General features: G+C 44.6%; 1 protein-coding gene across 1 annotated transcript in view; it reads left to right on the forward strand.

The window, feature by feature from the left end:
• Positions 1-961: 961 nt before the first annotated feature.
• Positions 962-12,537, forward strand: part of NFXL1 (nuclear transcription factor, X-box binding like 1) — a 108,834-nt gene continuing 97,258 nt past the window's right edge. Inside the window, exons 1-3 of the mRNA XM_008163450.4 lie at positions 962-1,292; positions 7,515-7,682; positions 9,147-9,256. Coding sequence (XP_008161672.3) covers positions 1,097-1,292; positions 7,515-7,682; positions 9,147-9,256 — 474 coding nt within the window. The 5' untranslated portion in view covers positions 962-1,096. The remainder of the gene's footprint in view (positions 1,293-7,514; positions 7,683-9,146; positions 9,257-12,537) is intronic.

Genomic DNA, 12,537 nt, shown 5'->3' on the forward strand with positions numbered 1-12,537 from the left:
CGGCTGCATATCAGCTCCGAGAAAAAGCAAACATTTACTGTTTGCTTTGAGTGAGTGAGAGGCGGCGGGGGGTGGGAGGGAGAAGGGGGTCTGAACTTACAAGACAGCATGCTGACATACTCTCAGCACCCCAAAAACCCACTCTCTCTCCCCCCACATACATACAACACACTCCCTGTCACACTCCACCCCCCATTTGAAAAGCACATTGCAGTCACTTGCATGCTGGGATAGCTGCCCATAATGCACCACTCCTAATGCCGCTGCAAGTGCTGCAAATGTGGCCATGCCAGTGCGCTTGAAGCAGTCAGTGTGGACAGACCGCAGCGCTTTCTCTACTGCGCTCTACGAAGGCAGGTTTAACTCACAGCGCTCTACATCTGCACGTGTAGCTATGCCCTTTGTTAGTCATAACCTAAAGTAAGTTCAGAACAACAAAAACAAATGAATATTATACACTATGCACACCGAGTTCTAACATTCCTTGATCCTAATTACGAGAGGTCTTATGAAGTTTAGTTTATAAAGTGTAATTAAAACAATGTAATAGTGCCTGCTAATTTGCACTCATTCAGAGACCTATTATGAATGACTGAATTTTGCAAACTAGCAGGTAAATGAGCAATAAAAAAGGAACGATAATAAATATCAATATAATTGGAACATTATTTTGCAAAGTGTAGTTTGGACTCAATTATTTATTAAGTAACACGAACAAAAACACCGCAACACTGTTAATTTACAGTTGACCTTGCTACGTGCAACGCAATAAAAGATGAGTAAACATAACCCAGGCCCCAGAGCTGTGATCATTTCTCTTGCCTTCCTCCCTATCTGAAACGCCTCCCGTGTAGCCTCTATGGGGGCAGCATTAAAGAAGTGGGCGGAGCGCGCTGGGGCCCGCCGGCAGCCCGGGAGCTGGGGGGCGGTTCAGCCGGGGCGGGCGGAAGGGGCGGAGCCTCGGGTAAAAGGGGCGGGGCTAGTCTCCCGCTGCTGACGCTGCCCGGGTGGCTGAGCCGGTGGCTGGCTGGCGGGCGAGTCCGGGAGCCGGGCGGAGAAGGGGGCTGCTCGGCGCCTCTCTCGCTTGGCCGGAGGGATGGAGGCGGCGTGGCGCCAGGCCGGCCGGGGCAGGGGCCGAGCCCGGGCCGGCGGCCAGGCCGGGAACGGGCTCTGTGCCCGCGGGGGAGCTAGCGGCGGCGGCGCCGTCCGGCCCGGGTTCGGGCCCGGCCGGGGGAGCGGAGGGGGCACTGCCTGTATCTCGCTCGCCGGCAGCAGCTCCCTGGGAGCCAGTGGTGAGTATCCCCCGCGGCGGCCCAGCCAGGGCAGGCGGAGGCCGGGTTGGGCTGGGCTGGGCTCTCCGGCAGGCTCCACAGGCACCCTGAGCCGCTGGCGGCCCCAGCTTATAGGGCAGCAGCATTGGCAGGTTGGGGCCAACGCAGAAGGGGTTCGTTAGCAGGCCTGAAGCCCCAGCCACGCAAGCCAGAGGTACCCGACAGCACAGGACTGCGGGTCTGGAGGCCTGAATTAATTCCCAGCTGTGCCAGGGTGTCCCTGCCTTGCCCACGCTGGTGAGACCCCGCTCCCCTGAGTGGCGCTGTTGATTTCCCACTTTTCTGTGCAAGGATCACAGTGTGCACCCTAGTAGTGATTGTTCCCAAACGATGGCTGCAGTATCTTATGTGAAGTCTGGTTTTGACTTTGGTGGGGCTGCTCATGTGAATAAGTGCTGTGCTCCCCAGTGTGGGCAAGGGCCCCATAATCTAGCCCCTAGTTTCTGCCACCATTTCCTGTGTGTAAAATGGAGATGATCAGTATCTCACAGGAGTATTGTGGATATACATTTGCTGTTTGTGAAATACTGAGCTGCTATGTTGATGAGGGCCATGGAAAAGTTTATAAATAAATATTTAACCCCTTATGCTTAACACTCTGTTTTACCTTGTATTTAGCTGTGACAGTCTGGTTACTTTCTCCAGATCTGAATAAAAGCTCTGTGAATCTCAAAAGGTTGTCCCTTCCATCAATAGAAAGTAGTCCAATAAAACACATTACCTCACCCATCTTCTCTTTATTAGTAAGCTCCTCTTTATTTACACTGAGCTGAGTTGGGTCATGGCATAGTCTCTCAAGGAAAGCAAGGAAGACTTCTGCTAAGTCTAGTTTTAAAGCACTTATAAATACATTGTAGGGAACAAACTTGCACTTGGCATGGGAATGAAATGAATGGCCTAAGAAGTTTTTGCATCTCTAATTCTATAGTATCTGATCTTATGGCTACTACCCTCTGTTGGACTCTTAACAAGTTGTGATTTTATTCGTATTCATTTATATTATTGAAGTGCTTGGGAGCCCTAGTCATGGACTAGGATTCTATTGTACTAGGTGCTGTACAAACAACAGAAAGATGGTCCCTGCCCCAAAGAGATTACAATTTAAATATAAGTTAAGGGATAACAGGTGGATACAGACAGTTGAGGGAGTACATATGAACAGTGACACAGTATTGGTTGACAGGATGGGCAGTGGGCTCAGTGTATCAGCACCCTAACCATTACCAAGCTTTTTGTATGCATCATGTCAGATGAGTTATGAAGGTGGAGTGGAAGGCAAAAGATGCACTGTCCTAGGAATGGGGGTTCCATGACCACCACTCCCAAGAGGAGGAGGAGGGTGGCGGTGGTGGTCGGGGACTCCCTCCTCAGGTGGACTGAGTCATCTATCTGCCGCCCCGACCGGGAAAACCGAGAGGTCTGCTGCTTGCCAGGAGCTAGGATACACGATGTGACGGAGAGACTGCCGAGACTTATCAAGCCCTCGGATTGCTACCCCTTCCTGCTTCTCCACATGGGCACCAATGATACTGCCAAGAATAACCTTGAGCGGATCACTGCAGACTACGTGGCTCTGGGAAGAAGGATAAAGGAGTTTGAGGCACAAGTGGTGTTCTCGTCCATCCTCTCTGTGCAAGGAAAAGGCCTGGGTAGAGACCGTCGAATCGTGGAAGTCAACGAATGGCTACGCAGGTGGTGTCGGAGTGACGGCTTTGGATTCTTCGACCATGGGATGGTGTTCCAAGAAGGAGGAGTGCTAGGCAGAGACGGGCTCCATCTAACGAAGAGAGGGAAGAGCATCTTCGCCAGCAGGCTGGCTAACCTAGTGAGGAGGGCTTTAAACTAGGTTCACCGGGGGAAGGAGACCAAAGTCCTGAGGTAAGTGGGGAAATGGGATCCTGGGAGGAAGCACAAGCAGGAGAGCGCAAGAGGGGAGGACTCCTGTCTCATACTGAGAAAGAGGGACGATCGTTGAGTTATCTTAAGTGCCTATACACAAATGCAAGAAGCCTGGGAAACAAGCAGGGAGAACTGGAAGTCCTGGCACAGTCAGGGAACTATGATGCGATTGGAATAACAGAGACTTGGTGGGATAACTCACATGACTGGAGTACTATCATGGATGGATATAAACTGTTCAGGAAGGACAGGCAGGGCAGAAAAGGTGGGGGAGTTGAGTTGTATGTAAGAGAGGAGTATGACTGCTCAGAGCTCCGGTATGAAACTGCAGAAAAACCTGAGAGTCTCTGGGTAAAGTTGAGAAGTGTGAGCAACAAAGGTGATGTCGTGGTTGGAGTCTGCTATAGACCACCAGACCAGGGGGATGAGGTGGACGAGGCTTTCTTCTGGCAACTAGCAGAAGTTGCTAGATCACAGGCCCTGGGGCTCATGGGAGACTTTAATCACCCTGATATCTGCTGGGAGAGCAATACAGCGGTGCACAGACAATCCAGGAAGTTTTAGGAAAGTGTAGGGGACAATTTCCTGGTGCAAGTGCTGGAGGAACCAACTAGGGGCAGAGCTTTTCTTGACCTGCTGCTCACAAACAGGGAAGAATTAGTAGGGGAAGCAAAAGTGGATGGGAACCTGGGAGGCAGTGACCATGAGATGGTCGAGTTCAGGATCCTGACACAAGGAAGAAAGGAGAGCAGCAGAATACGGACCCTGGACTTCAGAAAAGCAGACTTTGACTCCCTCAGGGAACTGATGGGCAGGATCCCCTGGGAGAATAACATGAAGGGCAAAGGGGTCCAGGAGAGCTGGCTGTATTTTAAAGAATCCTTATTGCGGTTGCAGGAACAAACCATCCCGATGTGTAGAAAGAATAGTAAATATGGCAGGCGACCAGCTTGGCTAAACAGTGAAATCCTTGCTGATCTTAAACGCAAACAAGAAGCTTACAAGAAGTGGAAGATTGGACAAATGACCAGGGAGGAGTATAAAAACATTGCTCAGGCATGCAGGAGTGCAATCAGGAAGGCCAAATCACACTTGGAGTTGCAGCTAGCAAGAGATGTTAAGAGTAACAAGAAGGGTTTCTTCAGGTATGTTAGCAACAAGAAGAAAGTCAAGGAAAGTGTGGGCCCCTTACTGAATGAGGGAAGCAACCTAGTGACCGAGGATGTGGAAAAAGCTAATGTACTCAATGCTTTTTTTGCCTCTGTCTTCACAAACAGGTCAGCTCCCAGACTGCTGCACTGGGCAGCACAATATGGGGAGAAGGTGACCAACCCTCTGTGGAGAAAGAAGTGGTTCAGGACTATTTAGAAAAACTGGACATGCACAAGTCCATGGGTCCGGATGCGCTGCATCCGAGGGTGCTAAAGGAGTTGGTGGATGAGATTGCAGAGTCATTAGCCATTATTTTTGAAAACTCATGGCGATCGGGGGAGGTCCCAGATGACTGGAAAAAGGCTAATGTAGTGCCCATCTTTAAAAAAGGGGAGGAGGAGGATCCAGGGAACTACAGGCCAGTCAGCCTCACCTCAGTCCCTGGAAAAACCATGGAGCAGGTCCTCAAGGAATCAATTATGAAACACTTAGAGGAGAGGAAAGTGATCAGGAACAGTCAGCATGGATTCACGAAGGGGAAGTCGTGCCTGACTAACCTAATTGCCTTCTATGATGAGATAACTGGCTCTGTGGATGAGGGGAAAGCAGTGGATGTGTTATTCCTTGACTATAGCAAAGCTTTTGATACGGTCTCCCACAGTATTCTTGCCGCCAAGTTAAAGTAGTATGGGCTGGATGAATGGACTGTACGGTGGATAGAAAGCTGGCTAGATCGTCGGGCTCAACGGGTAGTGATCCATGGCTCCATGTCTAGTTGGCAGCCGGTTTCAAGCGGAGTGCCCCAAGGGTCGGTCCTGTGGCCGGTTTTGTTTAATATCTTTATTAGTGATCTGGAGGATGGTGTGGACTGCACTCTCAGCAAGTTTGCAGATGACACTAAACTAGGAGGCGTGGTAGATACACTAGAGGGTAGGGATCGGATACAGAGGGATCTAGACAAATTAGAGGATTGGGCCAAAAAAAACCTGATGAGGTTCAACAAGGACAAGTGCAGAGTCCTGCACTTAGGACGGAAGAATCCCATGCACTGCTACAGACTAGGGACCGAATGGCTAGGTAGCAGTTCTGCAGAAAAAGACCTAAGGGTCACAGTGGACGAGAAGCTGGATATGAATCAACAGTGTGCTCTTGTTGCCAAGAAGGCTAATGGCATTTTGGGCTGTGTAAGTAGGGGCATTGCCAGCAGATCGAGGAACGTGATCGTTCCCCTTTATTCGACATTGCTGAGGCCTCATCTGGAATACTGTGTCCAGTTTTGGGCCCTACACTACAAGAAGGATGTGGAAAAATTGGAAAGAGTCCAGCGGAGGGCAACAAAAATGATTAGGGGTCTGGAGCACATGACTTATGAGGAGAGGCTGAGGGAACTGGGATTGTTTAGTCTCCAGAAGAGAAGAGTGAGGGGGGATTTGATAGCAGCCTTCAACTACCTGAATGGTCTCAAGTTGCAGTGGGGGAGGTCTAGGTTGGATATTAGGAAACACTATTTCACTAGGAGGGTGGTGAAGCACTGGAATGCGTTACCTAGGGAGGTGGTGGAGTCTCCTTCCTTGGAGGTTTTTAAGGCCCGGCTTGACAAAGCCCTGGCTGGGATGATTTAGTTGGGAATTGGTCCTGCTTTGAGCAGGGGGTTGGACTAGATGATTTTTTGAGGTCCCTTCCAACCCTGATATTCTATGATATGAGGTAGCTTTGCAGATAGTTATGGGGACCTAAGTTCCCTCTGGGCTGCGTGGCCACGCAGCTGCCTATTAAGCCCCGCGCAGGTGTTCAGGGCTGCCATGGGGAGAGGTGCCTCCCCCCCCAGCACGAACCTGCCATGGCAGGGAGAGGCGCCTCTCCCTGCTGGCCCCAGAACGGACCTGTTGCGGCGGGGAGAGAGAGCCGGGGGGAGGTCCTCTCTCCCCACTGGAGTCCTGGCCAGCCTGCACCCCAAACTCCTCATCCCTGGCCCCATCCCAGAGCCCACACACCCAGTTGGAGCCCTCATCCTCCCGCACCCCAACCCTCTGCCCCAGTCCTGAGCCCCCCTCCCACACTCTGAACCCCTCAGCCCCACCACATGATTTTTGTTATGTGCACCAATATGGAGGTGATGTGTCATACATCACTTCCATATTGGTGCACATAAAATTCATTCCGCACATGCGTGGGAAAAATTAGAGGGAACACTGATGAGGACATCCTCCCAAGTGTGAAGTGCCTCAGAGGGGAAAGCATGGAAGTTCTTGTTTGAAAATTTAACAAGTGCCTGATGGAGGCTGGTATCGTCGGTTGATCAGAGTAAAGTTTCTTTGCAATAAAAAAGGTTGAGCCAGTAGAGAGATGCAAAGACAAAGAGGTGACACGGTTAAAGAAATGGGTTAGGAATATTATCTTTGCAGTAGCATACTGAATGAATATAAGTGGGGCAAGATTGCATTTATCAAGACCATTAGTCTCTCTCCAAAGGAAAGAAGTGAGACTTTGCAGTAGAGTCCCAGCTGCAGATCCAGTCTCCCTCTATATCATACTCAATAGTCAGAAATTATCTGTTAAAATGACAATGTGGAGGCTACTTAATGTTGTCAAATGAAGTGGTGGCATGGATCCATTACTGCAGTAGTGAAGCACTGAACAGGTGAGAGAGCCCCAAAAGTCACAATTGTAAGAGTAATTGAAACGATTAAATGTACCTCCAAAGTTTCCGCAAAATAGCGCAGATGCACTATTGCAAACTATTCACAAAAATGGTGAAATTTTATGTGCCTGACCCAACAAAAAGAAATACTGTTTTTAATAGCCTTTAGTTAGAGCAGCAGTATGTACTGTCTAGCCAGCATACTTTTATAGAACATGTCTGTTTGGTTAGATTAATATTTCTTTTGAAATAGTGATACTGGTCCATCAGATGCAATTAACTACTCCCAAAACTGTGAACATTCATGCTGATGCACAGTATTTTTTTTTTAAGTCATGTTTACTTGTGCTGCATTAGAAACACTAAAATGCTGAACTGTCTGTAAGGAGAGAATAGTTACTGAGAACACTACATTTAAAAAAAAAACTAGAAAAGGACAGTGGAATCTGCAGAATTTAATATGGCATTAATTTTAATGTATTTTTATACAGAATTATCTTCTCAGAAGAAATTTGATGAAATTAAGAAGGCTAATCAAGCGGCAGCAAAAAAGTTTGTTGAAGACCAGTTTAGTTCCTCTTCTGAAGAAGAAGAAGATATTGAAGGAAAACATGGAAAAATATTGGCCAAAACATTCACAACTTATACTAATCAAACTGGTAAAATATTTTAATATATTGACTTCTCGGTTTGTAGCATAAAAAGATTGGCAGCATTGCACTATCATCTTATATTTAAAAGCTTTGATAATTAGAGGTAGATAACTTATTCTGATATTATAATGTTCTTAACATATAACTTTAAGTACTTTATTTTCTGTGGCGTTCAAGATTGGTAGAAGATTTGTCACAGGGTATCTCTGTCACTACCTGGTGTGCTGTGCCATCTAGACTTTCTGTCACCTCACAGTTACAAACACTCTCAGGCTGTTTTCCTTTCATGACATGTATCTTTTATTCTTCTGCTTTTTGTAATGCACAGAACATCATGTAGGTATTGTGTAGCAGAAGCTTTCAGTATAGCTTCCCTCAGTACAGCTCACACTCTGAGCTTCCCTTCTGAGCTCACCCTTGTTTCCTGTTCCTTCTATTTATATCCTCCCAATGCCATCGTTAGCCCATATTACCACCCAGGTGCTCATAATCCCACGATGGAAAGTGTTTAATTGTTCACAGCTGAGCTTGCAGCAGTCTTTGTGCTGCAGCAATTGATTAGGATGCTGCTGCTAGCACTTTATCACAATTGTATATGCAATTTATACAGCAGGCCAGACAGTTCAGGAGAGAGGCTGGCTGATTAGGTAAATGGGGAAGAAAAGTCTCAGGTTTGCAAAATAAGGCTTCAGAGCTGTGTGGTTTTTCATTGGTTTGTATTGTTTTTGGAGAGAGAATAAATGCTTACATGTATCCCAACTTCTTATGCTGAATTGTTATAGTCCTGCAACTTGGGTAACCTAGTCCCATGCATGGGAGACATAGCATCTGGACCTTTTCTGTTCTTCAGTTCTTCCATGCCTACATTTTTGTTTTATTTGGTGGGGCGAGGGAAGTGGGATGGTGGTGATGGACAAGGTCCTGAAAATTGAAGGAGAGGGGATGGCGGGAGTAACAGGGCAGAACTGGTCAGGCAGGGCTGTGTTTGAACTAGTAGGGCATGGATAGGTAGCGGCTGGGGAGTGGGAGGTGTGCTATCTGAGGCAGAAGTTGGTGGGTGAAGCTGGGAGTAGCAACTTTTGTATACTTGCCACCACTTGATGGGGGGGGAAGAAGTGATCTGGTGAGATACAGGTGAGGAGGAGGGCTGCAGGATTTAGCCATTCCATCCCAAGAATGGAAATGAAATGAAACTAACTAAATCCCTGTGCACCTGTTGACTATTTATACCCAATTGGGTGGACAGACTTGCAATCTTGATTAGTGTGATTTTTTTTTTTCTCCTTTCCTCTTTTAAGCTCAATGAAACGGTAACATGACATTTTCTTTGACTTGTGCTTGGAAATAATGCACAAATGAACACTTGAATATCTTTACATGTGAGTGCTTATCTTTGAATGCTCAGAGATATAAATAGAGGATCAAACACTGTTGATGGTTTACAAGAAGACTGTTTTTTGTGTATTAAAGATGGAGATGCAAGTGAACTAGAACGCACAAAACAATATGTGAATGAAGCATTTCAGTCTGGGGCTTTGACATGCTTGATTTGCATTGCTTCAGTAAAGAGAAACCAAGCTGTAAGTATTTTACATGGTATTTTATAAGTCTTCAAGGTATTAACCAGCTAAATTGCTTTTTATTAATACTTATCAAGCAAATATTAAATATTTAAATATGAACACTTGCCTGATTTACTGGAGTATTGAGGATTAATATGAAAGTTTTAGGAGTGCTAAATACTACATAAAAATTATAGTTTACTTTTCAGCTAACTGTCATGTTTGTGCAGTATCAAAGCTTGTGCATACATAACTTGAAATCGTAGTATTGAATTTTGGTTTTTGTTCTGTGAGGGTCCTGTCAAACCTGTGGTCATGGTACAGTATAAGTAAGCTTAACATATTTTTATTTTTATTATCCATCAAAATTATATTTTTATTTTTAACTATTTAAATTTTCACAGTTTTAGGAAATTAGGGGAGGGGAGTCAGACCTTTAGTTAATAACATTGAGATTCAAAAAGGTAAAGCTTTATAACTGTTAAAATACACATTGTCAATTTGTCAAAACATAAAAAATAAATAGCTTTAAAAGTTTTCAGCAGGTACTTTACTTAACTTTGTAAATTTTGATTATCTAGGGAAATATTTTTTCATTGGTTTGTGTGTATACAGCAACATTGACTTGATATTTATCAATAAAAACTTAGTCCTAAATATAAGGATCACATTTTAAAATTTTAGAAAGTGACAGATACAAAAAGTAGCAGCAGTAGGATCTACACTTCAAAAGGATACAATTGTTGAACCTTGGTTAAGATATTGTTACAATCAGCAATAGGGGAGTATTACAGTTAGATCATATAGTAAGGGGAACCAAAATTAAGCTACAGTATTGCAGAATGGGTCAGTAAGGTACAGTGAGAGAAAAATATGGGATTTTGCTTGTCTGGGTATTGAAATCTGCATGGTTGAATAAATAGAGCCAAAATGACCCCTCCCCCCCACACACATTTTTTTATTTCACGTAGCCACATTTTTCCATGACCCAAGATATCTCAAGCCAAAGCTTACTCCCCGTGAAGTCAGTGGAAAAATGCCATTTAATTCAATAGGAACATGATTGGGGCCCATGATACTTCACTGTAGTAAATATTGTAAGGGGAAACAGACTGGCTATGCCCTTGGTTTGCAATAACAAATCTTGCTGCAAAAGAGGGAGTGTACAGAAAAACTTTACTTTTTTTAATGGTGGATAGTTGTTATATGTACCTAATAAAGCTGATGACGTTAACTTGTTCACAGAAGCCTCGTACAACACATGGTATGTAATTTTTTTTTTATATATATTAGACCTTTTGGTTCTTACAAATGAAATACATTTTTAATGTGTCAAGGTCTGTGTTTTTGTGGGTTTGTTTTTTAATTTGATTTGTCCTGTGACAGTTGACGTCACTTACCAGTAGACCTAAAATCATTTGGAAGCTTGAATGAAAGTTGTTTGGTTTTTTTGTTTTTGTTTTTTAAATCAACACATTGTTACTCATCTTGTATCCTTAACATTTTTTTCCATTGAGTATTTTAATTCAAATTCTCAACTGTTTATAAATGTTAGTTTTGGAAATTAGCTATTGAGCTATTAGTAACTTTCTTAGTCGGTCTGGGGTAACACACTTTTGACTTTGGCCTGGTCCCCACTTAGTCCGGACTTCGGACTAAGGTACGCAAATTCAGCTACGTTAATAACGTAGCTGAATTCGAAGTACCTTAGTCCGAACTTACCGCGGTCCAGACGCAGCCGGAAGTCTCCCCCCGTCGACGCCGCGTACTCCTCTCGGCGAGCTGGAGTACCGGCGCCGACTGTGAGCACTTCCGGGATCGATCCGGGATTGATTTATCGCGTCTTAACCAGATGCGATAAATCGATCCCAGAACATCGATGGCGTGCCGCCGGACCAGCCGGTAAGTGAAGACTAGGCCTTTAAGTCAGAAGATTGGGAATGTTTTCTCTCTTGCCTTTCACAGGCTAAACGTAAAACAACTTGCTTCCATTTTAAAATGTCCAGGGGTAAATCCAGAGAAAAGGGAAATTCAGACTTAAATCTTCAGCTGTTTCACTTACCCCATTATGTCTCGTTCCTGCAACACACTGAACCTTTTAAGAGTGTCTACAGAGATCATGGCAGTGAGCCTCCCATTCTGGGATGACAGAGTCAGATTTGTATGGCTCATGTTACCGCGCTAAAAATACTGTTGCAGCTTAGGCGCTGAGTCCTGGGTAGGGGGTAGACTTCAGACCTAGAGTTCCAGCCGAAACCATGACATCAAAGCGCTGCGTACAGTGTGTGGCTTTTTGTTTTTTTTTTAAGCACAGTAGTGTGAGCCTGAGTCTGACCTGGACTGGGAGACTTTCTGCGATGGGCTATGTAGACATGCCCTAAAGGGCGTCACATCCTAAGTTAGACTATAAACTTGCAAACAAGGACATTTTAACTTAAAGGGCTGTGACATAGCTGTGTACAGCCTTGTGTTCCTTGTGCAGTGCACAAGATTTATACGCATACATACTTATGTATGTACACAGACCCTGATTCACATCTATGCTGTAGAGCTTGTGTCCCTAAATTGGATGTATTTTTATAGATATTTGCTTATAATATTGCTTTGAGATAATTTTCATAGTAATCTTTCAAATATAAGACTGACTACAAATTCACCATTGAGGTGTTTTCATAACTTTTTATCCTGTTTGCAGGTTTCTAGTTCTCTTTTAGACAAAGAGTATGTTCGTTCCCAACTCACCTTCTATTTCACCTTGTTGTGAAATCATAAAGCTGCATTTGTTCTATTTCACTTGATTCTCAGCCACAGCTGATGTACTGAGCATGTGATTATGACTTCGCTTCAGGATCAGCAAAGAAATACAGCTGGGACCAAGAACACAAAACTTCAGTAATGGCAAGGGGAGCACAGAAGGAGACTGGCCACAATAAATTACTTGTTTTTTTAACTTTGTCAATTATGAAAGTACCCCCTTTAAAAGGGACACTACATTAAAATTGACACTTCTACATGAATCTTTGACTTATTGTTGTTGCATATAACACCTAAGATTAGAGAGGGGAAAAATGTTTCAGTATTTCTTTTGTGTAATTATGCCCACATAAGCAACAGGAAAAACTTACACAGCAATAGAAGAGAGAACAACATTTACAGCAGTATGAAGCTGTACTAGTAAAATCATCAAAATTGGCAGGTGAATACAGGAATACATGTAGTATATGAAACTAGTTTTATCGCCTCTAATTGAATAGATTTAAAGTTGGTATCCCTTTTAGACGCTAGTTTTTTCATTCATT

This window comes from Chrysemys picta, chromosome 5 (genome assembly GCF_011386835.1).
Source record: "Chrysemys picta bellii isolate R12L10 chromosome 5, ASM1138683v2, whole genome shotgun sequence".
NCBI classification, from domain to species: domain Eukaryota; kingdom Metazoa; phylum Chordata; order Testudines; family Emydidae; genus Chrysemys; species Chrysemys picta.